This window comes from Myxine glutinosa, chromosome 10 (genome assembly GCF_964187855.1).
Source record: "Myxine glutinosa chromosome 10, kmMyxGlut1.1, whole genome shotgun sequence".
Lineage (NCBI taxonomy): Eukaryota > Metazoa > Chordata > Myxini > Myxiniformes > Myxinidae > Myxine > Myxine glutinosa.
In genome coordinates, this window is record NC_136270.1 from 46,256,084 (window position 1) to 46,274,228 (window position 18,145).

At 42.7% G+C, this 18,145-nt stretch overlaps 1 protein-coding gene across 1 annotated transcript in view; it reads right to left on the minus strand.

The window, feature by feature from the left end:
- LOC137434504 (fibrillin-2) overlaps nt 1–18,145 on the minus strand; it is a 360,988-nt gene that overhangs the window by 110,879 nt on the left and 231,964 nt on the right. Inside the window, exons 33-36 of the mRNA XM_068127594.2 lie at nt 9,711–9,836; nt 9,352–9,474; nt 8,153–8,278; nt 1–93 (exon numbers count right to left, since the gene is read on the minus strand). The exon at nt 1–93 is cut by the window's left edge and continues 69 nt beyond it. Of these exons, the coding sequence (XP_067983695.2) occupies nt 1–93; nt 8,153–8,278; nt 9,352–9,474; nt 9,711–9,836 (468 nt within the window). The remainder of the gene's footprint in view (nt 94–8,152; nt 8,279–9,351; nt 9,475–9,710; nt 9,837–18,145) is intronic.

The following is an 18,145-nucleotide window of genomic DNA, read 5'->3' on the forward strand; positions in this document are numbered from 1 at the left end:
CTCTGCTGGTGCCCACACCGACCTCTGTGTCACAAATTAGACTCCCATCTCCGCGCTCCACGGAGGCCGCGTAGCATATTGAGGCCCGGGAGTCTGATGGATATAAAGTGGGACGCAAGATTACAATCCTAATCAGTAGACGGTATTCATAGAATACTTACCCTGCGCAGTCAACTTGTTGCAAGGCGACTCTTCTGTTTTTGAACATTTTTTTTTCTTTGACCCAATATGGCTGCCAGACCACGTGAGCGATGACATCATAAATTTATATTCTCTAATATAATTGTTGCATAGATCACGCTCAATACATTTCAAACTGATCAGACTAAGCGTTGTCCCTGTCGAAGTATGACGTCATAATTATGGCACCATTGACGTCATTGTTAACAACACGTATTCCCCAAATGGAGTTCTTTACAATGAGCCATGTTTCAATTTTTTCCATGCAGCGGTTTTGGAGATATAGAGGATTAAATGGTGCAACATTTTTCGGTTTTTCCAAGATGGCGCCTGTACCACATGACATATGACGTCATGATTATCATTAAAATATTCTACAGGAGGAGCCGCTCCTATGGTGAAAACTTCGTGCCCATCAGACCAACAGTTGCTGAGAAAAAAAATTCACAATGATCGGATAAGTGTTGTACTTGTCGAATTATGACGTCATAACGAAGGCACCGATGACATCTATATCATATCTTATTTCCCACGGGGAGTACTTGACAATGAGGCATGTTTCAATTTTTTCCATTAAGCGGTTTGGGAGATATAGACGTGTAACGTTTTTCCAAGATGGCGTCCGTACCGCTTCGCGAGCGCAGGGTAACCAGATCTGATATTGAGCACTTCACCCAGCAACAATGATGCCAGCACTCTTCAACATCAACACTGACTCCTAGATGGAGTCATAAGATTAAACTCTAATCAACTTGTGATCTCATGATATCAATATGGTATCTAACCTCAAAATAATTATTTTAATATGATTGCACAAAATCAGTGTCATCATCATTATCATCGGATAGTTCTGAAGTCGTGTCTTCAAGTAGGCAAATCTAGGTAGTCCCACCTGCTGGTATTTAATGGCACAACAGGGGCTCAACCTCAAGACCCTAAGATCTAAGGCCAGCCACCTTAACAGTTAACCCAACACCTGTCTTACTTTACAATTACTTTAATATTTTCATTGTTTACAAGCTATTCAACTATTATTTAATTTCCGAGGGAAAACTGCCGTGAGTTTGGAATATTAAAACTAGCAACGGTACCTGCCCTACAGGTGGGGCTTCAATTGGGAGGCCCAAATGAAAAGGTAAAATATCAGAAATTGAAGGCTTTATTTATTTTAAACGATATATATAAATATCCGTTAAATCATATCACACGCAAATCATCAAAATGTAAACAGTATTTGTAGAATTTCAACAAAAGCCACAGCAATGTTCTTATCGGTAAATATTATTCCATCGTGTTTGGAAAAACTGGAAAATTGGAAAATTGGAGAAATTGGGAAAAATTTTGGAAAAACAATACAGCCTATTTTACTCCAGGGGGTCCCAGGATTACCCACCCAAAATTTCGTTGCGATCGGTTCAGCCGTTTTTGCGGTACCTGGGAACAGACGGACAGACAGACAGACGGACAGACATTTGGTGAATTATAGTAAGATGTGGTACCAAGGAAAGATTTTTAAAACTTTGCTTTGCAAAAGATTTGAAAAAAACAAAAGATTTAAAAAACTTTGTATCTTGCAGATAACTTTGCTTTGCCTTGACGAAAGGTTAACACCTGAAACGTGTCTCATGGTGGGTAGCTTACCTGGATAACCATCCTGTTGCTTTCATCCATTGTGCCTACCTGTCCGCCGATGCAGTTCGACACTCGTCTTCATGAGCAAGACTAGTTCTTCATTCTCCAACCTTTCATATACTTTGCTGAGATGATTGAAACACAAAACCTGCGGTAATCTTAGCATAATTAAAGTGTCTGTGGATTTTAATTGGTCAGACAGATGGTCGAATATGACAAAAAGGAAACCGAAAAAAATGCATGAATGGCTTTAACTGCCACCTGCTGACACCTCCTGCTGGGTTCAAACGAAGCAACGCAAAATCTTGAAGGAAATTTCACAGTTAGCAGAGCCCATGACTTCGACATCATTACAATAATCAGATAGAATGGCCCCTTTATTTGGCGACAAAATGGCTGCCATTGTGAACATCATTCAACACCAACTGACGTGCCCAATTTAACATCTCAACCTGACCGTCCATGACCTTTGGTCCTGCGACTACAGCTTCAGTGGAACCTTTTCTGGGTACCTCATTTCTTGTTTACATTTTCTGTCCGCTCTTCGTTTTATGGGAAATAACTCCAAATGGAAAATAATCAGGTATAGCTCGGAGAAGTTACGATTCAGGAAACAGAAGGTGAGTTGGTACAGAGAAGATATGGACGTTCAACCACTAAAGTTGTCGCTTCGACGAAGGCTCAGGTCTGACGATTCAACCACGGATGGCATGGTACCCCACTGGGACTTCCTCATTGAAGACCATGCACTAGGTGGTTCAAGTCACAGTTGAAACACTAATTCTGTGGTTGAGATCACAGTTGAAGACCACTTGGTGATTAGAATTATATGAATGGTATGAACGAGGTTATTCCATAGTAAACAAGATAAATTGATAGATCATGTCCATGATAGGGTATGAATGAACCACAGGCATGATTGGACAAATGGTCTCTACCAGTGTCTAAGTGTCCTTCCTTGTACATCCTTGCATTTCATGAAAATAACAAAGGGTAAGAAAAAAATAATAATAATATAAAAAGTCATGTGAAAAAGTAAGTACATCCCATGTAAAGTTTTGACTTTTTCAACATATATCAACATACAGCTATATGATCTTCATTTCAACAATATTGATAGATAAAGGTGATATAACATAACAAATATCATGAAACATTTACATTTTGTAGTCCATTGTATAATTTAAATAAACATAAATGCAAATTTCGCATGTGGAAAAAGTAAGTACACCCTTGGCTCTAATAAGTGATGTTGCCCCCTTTGGCGGAAACAACCTCAAGTAGGCGTTTCTTACAACTGTCTACCAGTCTCTGACATCGACTGGGATAAAAAATTTTGCCCACTCCTCCATGCAGAATTCTTTCAGCTGTGCGATGTTTGAGGGGTTTCTTGCATGCACAGCTCGTTTCTAATCCCCCCACAACATCTCGATGGGATTTAGATCCGGGCTTTGACTTGGCCATTCCAGAACCCTCCATTTCTTTCTTTTCAGCCATTCCTTGTGGATTTACTGGTATGTTTAGGGTCATTGTCATGTTGCAAGGTCCACCTTCGGTTGAGCTTCACCTTGCCGACATATGGCCTCACATTATCCTCAAGCACCCTCTGGTACAATGAAGAATTCATAGTGGATTCTATGATGGTGAGCTGCCCAGGCCCTGATGCAGCAAAGCTGCCTCAAACCATAATATTTCCACCACCATGCTTTACAGTTGGTATCAGGTTCTTGTGGTCAAATGCTGTCTTTGGTTTTCGCCAAACATGTCTTCTGGTACTGTGGCCAAATAGCTCTACCTTTGACTCCAGAAGTGCTGGTCTTTGCCTCGGTGTTCATTGGCAAACCTTAGTCTTGCCCTGATGTTCTTTCTCGACAGCAAAGGTTTCCTCCTGGCACACCTCCCATGTAGATCAAATTTGTGCACCCTCTTTCTAATGGTAGACTCGTGCACTTTGACATCAACAGTGGCAAGAGCTACCTGTAGGTCCCATGATGACATTCTGGGGTTCTTAAAGACTTATTTCAGCATCTTGCGGTCTGCTCTCAGGCTGAACTTGCTGGGGCGGCCTGGCCTGAACAAGTTGGCAGTTGTTTGGAATCTTCGGCAGTTGTTTGGAATCTTCTCCACTTGTAGATGATCTTCCAGACAGTCGAATGATTGTTTCCAAATTGTTTGGAGATCTTTTTAAATCCCTTCGCAGACTCGTAGGCTTCTATAACCTTCTTTCTGAAGGCCTCAGAGAGCTCTTTTGATCTAGGCATGGTGATGCCGCACACTTCAACAAAAAAGAGCAAACCAAACTAAATGTCTGAGGTTTAAATAAGACAGGTTCCTCCAAGATCCTCTCGAACGATGTTCTAATCATTTGCACCTGAGCTGGTGCACCTGATTCTAATTTTAGGTATTTGAAGTAGTGATAAATGTAGGGGTGTACTTACTTTTTCCAAATGCGAAATTTGCATTTATGTTTATTGAAATTATACAATTGATGACAAAATGTAAATGTTTCATGATATTTGTTATGTTATATCACGTTCATCTATCAATATTGTTGAAATGAAGATCAAATAGCTGTATGTTGTAATATGTTGAAAAAGTCAAAACTTTACATGGGGTGTTCTTACTTTTTCACGTGACTGTATGTATATACCGGTATATATATATCACATGAAAAAGTAAGTACACCGCTACATTTATCACAACTTCAAACACCTAAAATTAGAATCAGGTGCACCAGCTCAGGTGCAAATGATTAGAACATCGTTAGAGAGGATCTTGGAGGAACCTGTCTTATTTAAACCTCAGACATTTAGTTTGGTTTGGTCTTTGTTGTTGAAGTGTGCGGCGTCACCATGCCTAGATCAAAAGAGCTCTCTGAGGTCTTCAGAAAGAAGGTTATAGATGCCTACGAGTCTGGGGAGGGATTTAAAAAGATCTCCAAACAAATTGAAATCAATCATTCGACTGTCCGGAAGATCATCTACAAGTGGAGAAGATTCCAAACAACTGCCAACTTATTCAGGCCAGGCCGCCCCAGCAAGTTCAGCCTGAGAGCAGACCGCAAGATGCTGAAAGAAGTCTCTAAGAACCCCAGAATGTCATCACGGGACCTACAGGTAGCTCTTGCCACTGTTGATGTCAAAGTGCACGAGTCTACCATTATAAAGAGGGTGCACAAATTTGATCTGCATGGGAGGTGTGCCAGGAGGAAACTTTTACTGTCCAGAAAGAACATCAGGGCAAGACTAAAGTTTGCCAATGAACACCGAGGCAAAGACCAACACTTCTGGAACAATGTGCTCTGGACAGAAGAGTCAAAGGTAGAGCTATTTGGCCACAGTACCAGAAGACATGTTTGGCGAAAACCAAAGACAGCATTTGACTACAAGAACCTGATACCAACTGTAAAGCATGGTGGTGGAAATATTATGCTTTGGGGCAGCTTTGCTTCATCAGGGCCTGGGCAGCTCACCATCATATAATCCACTATGAATTCTTCATTGTACCAGAGGGTGCTTGAGGATAATGTGAGGCCATCTGTCCGAGTGTTGAAGCTCAACCGAAGGTGGACCTTGCAACATGACAATGACCCTAAACATACCAGTAAATCCACCAAGGAATGGGTGAAAAGAAAGAAATGGAGGGTTCTGGAATGGCCAAGTCAAAGCCCGGATCTAAATCCCATCGAGATGTTGTGGGGGGATTTGAAACGAGCTGTGCATGCAAGAAACCCTTCAAACATCGCACAGCTGAAAGAATTCTGCATGGAGGAGTGGGCAAAAATTTCTCCCAGTCGATGTCAGAGACTGGTAGACAGTTATAAGAAACGCCTACTTGAGGTTGTTTCTGCCAAAGGGGGCAATACCACCTATTAGAGCCAAGGGTGTACTTACTTTTTCCACATGCGAAATTTGCATTTATGTTTATTTAAATTCTACAATGGACTACAAAATGTAAATGTTTCATGATATTTGTTATATTATATCACCTTTATCTATCAATATTGTTGAAATGAAGATCAAATAGCTGTATGTTGAAATATGTTGAAAAAGTCAAAACTTTACATGGGGTGTACTTACTTTTTCACATGACTGTATATATATATATATATATATATATATATATTTGAGAAACAGGAAGTAAATTCCTGCGTGGGGCTCATGTGAAAAGATTCTGACTCAACCCGGGACTCAAACCCAGGAACTCATCATAAAACGACCTGACAGCCCACTGAGCTGTTGAGTCTCTGGGATATCCTCAGAGATTTCTCACACTAACACTGTGAGCTTTATAATGGCCGATGTCTTCCATGCCTGCTAGGCAGACCCCGGATGTGAGTGTATGTATGTGTATGTAAGTGTAAAAGTGCATTGAAGATGAACTCATCTAACTCATTATTATGAATTTTGGGGTCGTCGGATATATAGATTCAGGTAGATCTGTGTAGGTATCATGCTCCGGTTGTCGTGATAGGGAATCTCGATGTAATAAGTTCTGTTTGGGCGGTTTGTCCGGATTAAGGTGTATCTTTAATGGGGCATGTTAAGTAGTTGTCGGGATTATGTCAATTATCTTGTACGTTGTTCCCTCTGTGATCATTTATTTGTCCCGTATGGCAATGCACCATAGACATTAGTTAGGCCCATTAGTTGCACCACACACACTATTTAAATTCCGCTCTGCCACAATAACAATAAAACTCACCAGAAGCCAGTTCGGGGCATTGCCGATGGAGCTGCAGCCAGCTACATCACAAACTTGCATGGCAACACTCATTGCTCAGGCAGGCTGAGGACACGCCCACCTTGCGAAGGATTGGTCGAACGGTTGATGGGGAGATCGAGGCGGGGCGAGTAAGAAGCAGGCCGCCGATTGGCAGAGAAAGGAAGAGCTCGTGATTGGTCAAGGGAAGGGCAAGAAGCGATGCACTGATTGGCGGGGAGAGAGAGCTGTCAAGAGACGGCCGATAAAACGACCTGCAGGCCGGCATTTTGCCCCTTCTTGTTCTGATTCATCTCGTTGTTGGACTGCCTCTTGCTCTGGAGCTTGCCTACGAGTGTGTGTGGACAATCTGCGTTCTGGACCTCGGCGCAAGTGGTTGCGTGCCAGCCTCGTCTCCTCGTTCCCCTGTTCGTTTGGCATCTGGGATTGAAACAGCCGATGGGAGAGGCGGTGCATGGATGAGAGTACGAGCGCTGCAGCGTGTGAGGACATTGAGGCCTGTTTCGCGCCAATGGCCGAGCAGTTTCCGCCAACACCAGCACCGCGTCCGGACTGCGTGCTCGAGTTGGCGTCGTTGACTAGGACACACACTGCAGACAGAGATAAGCTCGCACCACACAAAACACAACGGTTCTTTATGATATATCCTCCTTCGTCTGTTGGTTACATCCGGTGTGGGAGCGCTCCGATTTTGGATCATATTTATTTACCGTCGCGGTCTTTGTTCTCAGGGTCCGGCCATAAAGCAGTGTTAATCTTGTACATTCAAAATCCGTGTTCGAGAGTTTAATTTCCTGCAGGTTTGAAGACTGCTCGGGGATTGCGTCAGGTAAAGCTCCCGCTTCTTCTTTTTATGTTTTCCTCCCGCGCATACATCGTGAGTCCGTATTTGATAATGCCTCAAAGTACACTCAATTGCTCATCCGTGGGTGCTCCGTCTTAATAGAGCCATCCACAGGACAATATATAAATATATAAATATATATATGTAAATATATGTATATATATATATATATATATATATATATATATATATATACACACACATAGTATAAATAAATTAATATATTTTTGATAAACAGGAAGTAAATTCCTGCGTGGGGCTAGTGTGAAAAAATTCTGACTCAACCCGGGACTAAAACCCACAGGCCTCATCACTTACGCGGTGAGTGCCCACTGAGCTAAGATCGCCCAGACAACTCAGATGGCAGAGCACTGGTACGGTTAAAACAGATGACCTGGGTTCGATTTCTGGTCTGGGTGTGTAAATTTTTCCACATATGTCAATGAATTAGTTATAATCCTGTTCATTCATATATATATATATATATATATATATATATATAAGCTCATCAATGCTCGGCATTATACAGCATTCTTTTTGAAAAAGATAGAGCACGGAGTACTGTAGAGCACTGTACCATTCTATCTAAATTAAACGATAGAATGCTGTAAAACATACTTTAAAATTTTACACTTCCTCATTCTTGACTCGAACATCACTTTGTCTTAATAGGAAAAGAAACCTATGAATGTCTCTCCTTGCATTCCTCCACCCAAGTAACAATAACCCGAGCACGATTGCACACATTGCTCGTATCTCCGCATCTCCACTCACCGACACAGCCGATACCAGTGGGATTGAGCTGGTACTCCGGAGGACACGAACATATGTAACTTCCAGCAGAGTTCTCACAAATCCCATTGATGCAGTAGTCATGTGCCTCGGCGCACTCGTCAATATCTGCACAGCCATTTCCATGTTACAAATCCATGCTCTTTCTCATGAATGGAAAAGGAACCAATAAATGATTCCGTGTATGTACTATCATACTAAAAGTCATGGGACATGCAGTTTTATCGACAAAGCATTGGTGTGTGGCTACTAAATAATTTAAGGCCTTCCCATGCCCTCATCAATACCTGGACCCTTAATCAAACATCTGGTGCTAGTTATTGATAGATGAGGGGAGGACTATCCGCCATTACTTCCATAGTGCATCCTCTAACTGTGCTCCAGGATCGCCACACTCATTGAAATTCGTTAATTATTTTGATGAAAAGCTTGTGTGCAAGATCTTTCCCATGAAATTATGGAATGAACTGGAGCTTGTCTGAAATATCAATGACTCCCAAACTATTTTGTCGCATCACATCATAGAGGTTCTAAGTGACAAAAGAGTCATGTCTGTAGCATCTCACAATCCGTTGCAGGATTCTCTCCCATCTTGAAATGATTTTTGTGGTGTGCAACTGTGATTGTTGGGGTTAGTGTTGCATGTACTTTTACACTCCATGATTCTATTCCCTGTTTGTTGGTTTTACAGGACAGTTGAAATAATACTGCCAGGTGCCCATTCTCTGACAGCTGATTATTGTTCCTCCTGAAACTCCTTTAACTCTTTCCTAAGAGGTCCAATTCTCTGAAACTAACAGCTTGTTCTCTAAATATATAAGCTGTTAGTTGATGAGTAATTGAATTTGTTAAAGTCAGAAATCTAGGCTCATGGAGGAGCTAAACAACAGAGGACAGCAGGTTCACAGACTGTCAGACGTTCAAAGGGGAACAGGAAGCCAAAGACATCACGCATGATTGGATGAGTGGAGGTAGGGAAACGAGTGGTGCGGCAGGGGGAGGGGGATATTTATGGTTGTGCAAATCAGACCAATTCTCACAAGTGGAAACAGGTGTCCCATCACTTCTGGTAGAATAGTCCACAAGCGAAGCAGAGCTGTATACAATTAAAATTACAAAGATTCAAAGAAAGCAAAAACTGTGCTAAAAATTGCTGATTCTCTCAGGAAGTGGCACCATACCAGTGCAATTGCCTCCTGTTTCATCTGGCTGGTATCCAGGGTCGCAGATGCAACGAAACATTCCAGGAAGGTTCATGCAACGTCCAAACACACAGATATTGTGGAAAGAGCATTCGTCGATGTCTGCAGAACAAGGTTGCGATGATTAAACTTCTTTACACAAACCAATAACGAAGGATATTTGTAATGTAAACCGATACCTATCTGCGTTTACCTTGTTTCGTAAAGCTGACCAGTTAACAAAGCTACCATTACAATGCGTAAATGAAAAATATTTAGCAAAGTAAACTGAAAAACTTTCACAACAAACATTTTCAATAAGTATCCACTGGCCCAAGCTCCAAGCATCCGAGACCTACCTTGACATGAATGTCCATCGAGAGTAAGCGAGAAACCCATATCACACTCGCACGCAAACCCTCCAGGTGTGTTCAAGCACTGGCCGTTTTGGCACAGATCCTTGTCATCTGAACACTCGTCCAAATCTGTTAAAAAAAAACGTGGTTTGCAAGTTACAGGCTTTTCTTGCTCCAGGTCATCGCTGATATGAGGAGAATCTCAGGTCTACATCTGTGGATTGACTGTATTTACAAATACACAACGGTATAATTTGCACTAATGTGAAGTTTTGTATTGATCGGTTCAGCGGTTATGGATAAGATTTTTTGAAAAAAACACGATATCGTGAAAACAAGATAGTCACCGAGCTTTTAGACCAATCATCCTTGTTGAAGGGTATGCACTACATCTTGGAAAAGTGATCTCCGAGAAAAATACAAATTTAAATTCCCGCGAGAACAATAGGATTGTAGCCAATCCTGGTTTGGAAAATGGGGAAAAAGAGATTTTAAAATATAAATTAGATCCGCTTCATTATAACCATGTTTTTGTTTCAAACATAAAACCATTTTTTGAAAGATCACAATTTCGAGCTAAGCCAATGTTGCTATAATGTCCCCTGGAGATCAGGAATAATATCAGACCCGATGATAGCACTCAGGGAGATACTTTTTCGGCAACAAGGTGGAAAGACTCTCCGATAAGAGACACACCACATGCTTTGTGGACTCTTCTTGATGATTGGATTGCATGATGATGCAATTGATGCAAGATGGTTGATTCAGGGCAAGATGCAGAACACACAGAAGAACACAATGACTCCTCTCCGGCCTTGCTCCCCCAGCTCTCGCTGGGCTCTGTCCCCCAAATATTCCTACAGGTCGTACAATATCTGCGTGCAACCCTCTTATGGTGAAACTGCCAAAATCAAGGCTCTCTGCTCACCTTCACTCTTTTATTCCTCTTTTCTCCCACCTCTGGAACAAACTCTCTTTTGAAAGAGAGCTCTCTTTTCTCACTCTCACCAATCCCACTCATCCCCCTCCAGGTCTTCAAAACAGCTGTTCACCACCATCTCCTATCTTCCCCCATCCAAAACCTTGATCTTTTCTACCCCCGTAATTCACCCCAGATCCACTTTTCTGAAATACCAACTTATTTCCTGGAAGTCATTGCAGTGTCCATATGTTTTATACCTCCCCACCCCCTTCCCATGTCTCCTCCCCCAAGCCCTCTCCCTCCCACAGATCTCCCGATGTCCCTGTTCTCCATCTTGTTCTCCCGTTCCCTTTATCATATGTTTTATGTGTCAGTTTGTCTTTTTGTGATTGATGTTAGCTCTTACACGAGCCTCGATCTTGTATACAAAAAAAAAAAAAGACATAAAAGCACAGCGAAGACAAAGAACATGCAACATATATTTATCAAGGTATTTGTCATTAGATGATGAAAGTAGATTGCTCATAAGCAGCTGCCCACAAATTCATATTCACAAATTCATGACCCTTCAAATTCATGAATTTGATAGATTTGAAATCTTTACAAATTCCATTAGCGAAGTAGAATATATCTTAAAAGCTGATGCAAGATGAGAGCAATGAGGTGAGAACGAAGAAGTAATCTTGCTGGCGAAGGATAGTGTCGATCTGAGTTGGCGGACAGGTAGAGCAATGGATGAAATCAACAGAACATTGATGAAGGTGTGCGAACCGCCATGCAAAGCAAGGAGAAGCTCACGTTGTAAGTGGTAAACCTTCGTCGGAACAAAAAAAGAGCAAAAAATGAAGCAAAGCATCGGAGCAAAATGAAGTGTTCATGCCTGAAACGTCAGCTTATTCTTGCTTCCCCACGTCGGTAAGCATAGGTCAATGAAGGTCCTATTGATTTCATCCATTATAATAAGGTAAATCAATCCTTGAATAGTCATTGTGGATAAACGCAAAGACAAGGACCTTTCACAATGGATAGACAACTCTTCAGTCAGATGCCGTAACAATTTTTTATGTCGAGGCTCGTGGAGGAGCTAGAACATAAAATGGATCAGGACGTAACAGAACAAAAGGAACTGTACAAAAAGAGGGGGGAAAACATCAACAGCAGGGATGAGGGACAAACTAGAGGGACACTTGGAGAAATAAGGGATGTGGGGGAGAATGAGGGCTTAAGGGGACACATGGGGTAAGAACAAGATGGATACAGCTGCAAACTCTTGGGAAGGAAAGAATGGAAACATGGAAAGAGGTGGGCTTGAGGAAGGTTAACAGGGGTACAAAAGATCATGGTTTTAGAAAGGGTATGATCTGAGATGGTGATGAGCAGCTATCTTGAAGTCGTAGAAGGAAGAACGAGATTGAAGAGACTGAGGAAGTTGGTTTCACAGGTGGGGAAAAGAAGAAGAAGGAATGAGTGGAGTTGAGCATTGATTTTGCATTTAGGTGCCCTGTGCCCTATAGAAACCTGCCGGATGGGAAGTAGAGGTGTAGGGGGTGAGGAGAGGGTGCTGGTGAGACAGAGCACAGAAAGAGCAGGGGGGGGCAAGACCAGAAAGGAGGCAGTAGTAGAAGACAGAGATATCACCAATCTGTCTGAGATGTGAAAGTGATACGCCCATAGACTTAGCTTCATTGAGGGAGACTCCCATGATCTTGATGGCCTTGGTTTCCACAGAGCCCAGCTGAGCAAGGTGTGAGGCAGGGGTGCCAGCTCAGAGGGGGGGGGGGGGGCAGTACTCCATTAAGCTGCAGATGAAGGCCTTGTAGGTGGATGCCCAGCTGGTGACTGGCTTTGGAGACCAACTTAGAAGTGCAGTAAGCGCAAGAAAGATCATGGCTAATAGTGTGGCACAAAAGTTTGAGTGACTCAACGTCTTCAAGAGTATTGATGAACGAGAACAATGCGACTGTGTCGCCAATATGCCTCCGCATAGTCCCACAATGGGTGGATGTCATCACTCTGAATATGTATGGGTAGGGCATTACATTTGTGAAGTTTTTCGTTTTCGTTTTTCTATCCAAAATGGATGCCAAACCACGTGACCTATGACATCATCATTTTCAAACTATATGCAACAGTGCTGTTAGATGATATTTGTAAAATTTCGCATCGATAGGGTGAGCGGTTTCAGAGATATAATTATTTAATATTTCCCTTCAATCCAATATGGCTGCCAAACCATGTGACCTATGATGTCATAAATTTAATATTTCAATACAAATGGGTCATAGATCATGTGCATGCAATTTCAGATTTTTTGGATAAGGAATTCGATTAAAACATTTTTGGCTGGTAGGCATGGAAACGTGGACTTCACCGATGAGGTAATCATTATCATGCGTTTGTTCCCCATTGGGAGTAGCTGACAATGTGTCAAGTTTAAAAAATTTCCATTCTGTGGTTTCCGAAAAATAATCTTTTTATTATTTGCTTTCAATCCAAAATGGCTGACATATCACATGACCTATGACGTCACAATTATCATAAAAACATTCTGCATGGGTGTCACTCCTGCCCTGAAAGTTTCGTCTCAATCGGACATATGGTTGCTGAGAAAAACGAGGTTTAGCCCGTACGGATGGACGGACGGACGGACAACCCGAAAACATAATGCCTCCGGTGACTTTGTCGGTGGAGGCATAAAAAGTAGATGGGTGTGTTCGCCAGATCGTCCATTCAGAGAGAGATCATCAGTGTGGGATTTGTCAGGATTGAAAGACACATTCCAAGTGTTCGACCTGCCTGTGATATTTTTCAAGGTCTGAAGAGAGGGAAGCGGCTGCCAGTTGGAAGGATGAGGGATGTCACGGCAGAGGGTGGAGTACTCAGCAAAGAGATGAAGAGGATGTTCCAGAGTCAGAGAAATCATTGATGAAGATCAGGAATAGGACTGGACCGAGAAGACTATCTTGGGGCATTGCAGCCTTGACAAGGAAAATACATGAGAGGATCCCATTGAGAGCCACACCTTGGCTATGAGAGTAGAAGAAGCCTTGTGTGGAGATGGCCTCGGATGCCATAAGCAGAGAGTTTGGAGAGCAAGGCAGGACGCCATACTGTATCAAAAGCACGAGGAATGTCAGGAAAAACTCGAGCTCAAGAAAACTTAATCCGTTCATCCTTGTCACACCCCCCAACCTGTCCACCAAATTTCATCCAAATCCGTCCATAACGTTTTGAGATATCCTGTTTACAGACAGACAAACAGGGGTGAAAACATAACCTCTGTCCACTTTCGGTGGTGGAGGGAACTAAATTAAATGACGACATATTTACAAGAACAGAGACGGCCCCCGTCTCATGTCTGACATTGAGGCCTCCATCCATTGTTGGGTGAGTAGAAGCAGCATGTCCAAGGCGGAGTGACCTGGGCTGAAACCAAATTGATGATCTGAGATTAAGTTGTCGGAGAAAAGGAAGGACTTGATGTCATCTGTGATGATGGATTCCATGACCTTGCTGGTGATTGGAAGTAAGCCGATAGGTCTGTAGTTAAAGGGATCAGTTTTTGCACTTTGTTTATGTGATTTCGTGATGTTCGCTGATTTACAAGCAGATGGAAGATGACCTCTTGCAAATTATAGGGAGAGCAGAGCAGAAAGAGGACGTGCAAGAGCAGCAGAGCATGTTTGCAGGACACGTGGTGATACCGTCCTGTTCAGTTTCAAAATCGAAATCAAGGGTTGCCACAAACTTCTCCACCTCCTCAGGTGAAAAATCCAGGAACAGTTGGGTGCAACTGGGTTGAGTGGGCACAGAGAGTGAGGGGTTGGGGACATAAGATTTGGAAGCAAACACAGAATTGAGGTATTTGGCCTTCTGACATGTGGAGTTGTCTTTGGTGTCATTTAAAGAGAGAGAAAGGGATGGAGGGGGACCATACCTGTCTGAAGGATGAGGGACGGAGATGTAGGGGGAGCATACCTTAACGGAGGCAGACTTAACAATTTGCCACCAAGTTTTAGAGGAAGGAGACAGGTTTTGAAAGTTCAATCTTGAGGTAGGACAGATGTCATTTTCTGGCCCTCAGAGTGGACACGCACTTGTTTCAGGCTTTGCAAATTAATCTTCGGTTGTCTTTGCCTTCCAGGAAGACAAGGTAAGTTGTTTCAAGGCTACTGCTTCACCAACGGCTTCAGTGTACCTTGGGTGGGAGGAATGGAATGATAACTGAAGACGAGATGGGATGAATCTGTGCATAAGCAAGAGCAGGTTTCTGTGGACGAATTCCCCGGCTGAGTTTATATTCAGGGTGGCACATGTAGTAGATCAGTCCTGAAGTGCCATGGCTGGTGAGAGCGGTACCTTTACCCAGCCAACTGGCATGGTGACAATTTAAATCACCACACGAGGAAGAGAGAGTTGGGATGAGTGGTTAAAAGTTGGTCCATGTTGGTGGCGAGGGATGTAAATCGAGTCATCTCTGTTGGGAGGACGGTACTGTTGGAACCCATCTGTGGATCGGTCCCATCGGCCGATGGGTCTGACCCATCTGTGGATGCACGAGAAATGACAATGCAGACCCATCGGCCGATGGGTCTGCGCCATCTGCGGATGTGTTGTTCACCTTGAAGGAATGTGTTGACAGAATGGTGCTCTTCAATCATTATTATTCAATCTTTTTTTATTCAATCTTCAATTAGGGTTAGGGATAGGAGAGGAGGTGCTATTGCCAGGGTGCAGGAATGTGGAAAGCAGTGCATGGCGAATCCATGGGGTAGAGGTGGCATGGCAAAGGAATCTGGGAGTGGACAGGGCAGGGGATGAAGCTGAGAGTGTGTGTGGTGTGGGGAAGCTGAGAGGGGGACTGGTCGATGGGGGAAGCTAAATGGGGTTGGGGCGATGGGGTAGCTGAGAGGGGGTGGGGTGAGGAGGACGATGGGAGAGGGTGGAGCAATGTTGTAGCTGAGACAGGGAACATGATTGGAGGGATGCTGAAGAGGGGGAAACAGAGAGGGGTGGTTTGGGATGGTGTGGGCATGTAGGAGATGATGTGGTGGAGTGTACTGACATGGAGGAGTATGACACCATAAATGGACATGAAGGGAAATGTTTTTTTTTTTTGTTTTTTTTTTGTATACAGAATCGAGGCTCGTGAAAGAGCTAACATTTATTTCACAAACAAATCAACCAGACAAACAAAATATACAAAAAGATGGAGCGGAAGACAAGATGGGGAGAGAAGGGGAAGCACACAAACACAACATTTGAGAGCAGGGAGAAGTGTGGGAGGGAGAGGGCTTGGGGGGAGGAGGCGTGAAAGGGGGGGGGGGGGGGTGGGGGTGGGAGAAGTATAAAACACAAGGCCACCAAGGACTTCCAGGACAGAAGTTGTTATCTCAAAAATGTAGATTTGGGGTGAAATTAGCGGGGGTAGAAAAGATCAAGTTTTGGATGGGGGAAGATAAGAGATGGTGGTGAACAGCTGTTTTAAAGACCTGGAGGGTGGAGTGGGATTGAAGCGAGTGAGGGAGTTTGTGCCAGAGGCGGGAGAAAAGAGGAATGAAGGAGTGAAGGTGAGCAGAGAGTCTTGATTTTGGCAGTTTAACCATAAGAGGGTTGCAGGCAGATCTTGTGCGACCTGTAGGAATATTTGGGGGACAGAGCCCAGAGAGAGCTGGGGGGCAAGGCCAGAGAGGAGTCGGTAGAAAATGGAAAGACCACCAACCTGCCTGCGGTGAGTGAGTGAGAGGCCCTTGGAGTTAGCTTCATCGCGGGAGATTCCAATTATTCTGAACGCTTTGGTTTCAACAGCGTGAAAACCATTCAGCCAACCTCTGCCAACTGGACTTCTCAAGATTCTTGATCTGGATATATGGAGACAGACATCATGAGAGGGGTGAAATGAATGATTGTTGAAGGCACCGAGGAAAGTGGTGCTGTAGGTATGGGGAAGACAGTTGATGGACCAAGCATTTAGGAATGACAGGTTTAGGAAATAAGCCTTGTGAAGAGGAAGATAAATCGACACAGATGAAGAAGAACATATGGGGTGTTCCTGACAGAGAAACAAAGAAACTGAAGCAAGTATAAGAAGCAATTAATATAATCAGGATTCAGTTTGGAGGCCCTACACTCACAGGGACACACATTCAACAATACACCACAATAAGGTTTGGTTAAATACGGAAGCAAGGGATGACAACACCAGCAGAAACACAGGGACAAAAAGATACCAGAAAGACACGACGGATCTGGCCCGGAAAATTTAGCTTGGATGACCTGGAAGGAGGAAGGACTGGAAGTGGCTTTATTCCTGGAAGGAATAAAGGCCAAATAATGGCTTTTTCAAGGGAAATATAACCTACAACTTTTGCTCTGGTCCTTGAAGAGTTGATGACATGATTTATGACTCAATAAAATGTGATTAATGCGGCTGAAGATCTCATCGAGCAGGAAACGAGGTTTGCTGAGTGGTACCGTTGATGGTTTGTGAATCCACTGTGTGCTGCATGCGTGGGATCAAAACCCATCCTCCTCCAGCACAATTTCTTTTTTTCCCACTTTCAAGTTGTCCAGTCTGGATTTGATTCCCAACCCGACTGTAAACTGTCGGATTGGTGCTTCACAGGCAGGAGTGGCTTCACTTAGTGCGCCGCCCCTGGGAGAGACGATAAGCTGAGTGTTCCGTCTCCTTGCATGAATTGGTGGATGATGAAGATCCCACGGTGACTTTTGTGTAAAGTAATGTTTTTATCGAGTAATGTCATGAAGTGAGTTATCACTGGCACCCTGAATAAATTGCTAATTCCTGCCCAAATCACATTAGGTCAAACGTCATTTTTTAAAACTCAGACCAAACACAAAATAAATAAATAATGTATTAACAAATTTTTTAAAGCTTTAATATGCTCTTTTTACTTTTAAAATATTTGTTATGTAAATTAAAATAAAAAACAAATACGTAAACAAGAAGACGTCATGCAGAGCACGATACCTGCAAAATCCACCCCTCCCAAAAATAAAAAGTTGCCATGGATAAATAAAATTGAAGATTCTAATTGAAGATCTTAATCAAAGCTCGGGTCAATCTGATTAAAACTGATGAACTTCAGATGAAAATTGATATTATAAGTTTGACCTCGAGTTGACCTTTGACCTTTTTACCTTTAAAATAGTTTGTTTCCGAATTTAATGACCCAATATGCAAATGATGTTTAATTCACAATGCAATCGGATGAAAATTGATGATTTTTCAAGATGAAAATTGATTATTTTGGAAGTTTGACCTTGAGTTGACCTTTGACCTTTTTACCTTAAAAATAGTTGGTTTCCGAATTTAATGACTCAATATGTAAATGATGTTCAATTCACAATGCAATCGGATGAAAATTGATGATTTTTCAAGATGAAAATTGATTATTTTGTAAGTTTGACCTTGAGTTGACCTTTGACCTCTTTACCTTAAAATAGCTGGTTTCCGAATTTAATGACTCAATATGTAAATGATGTTCAATTTACA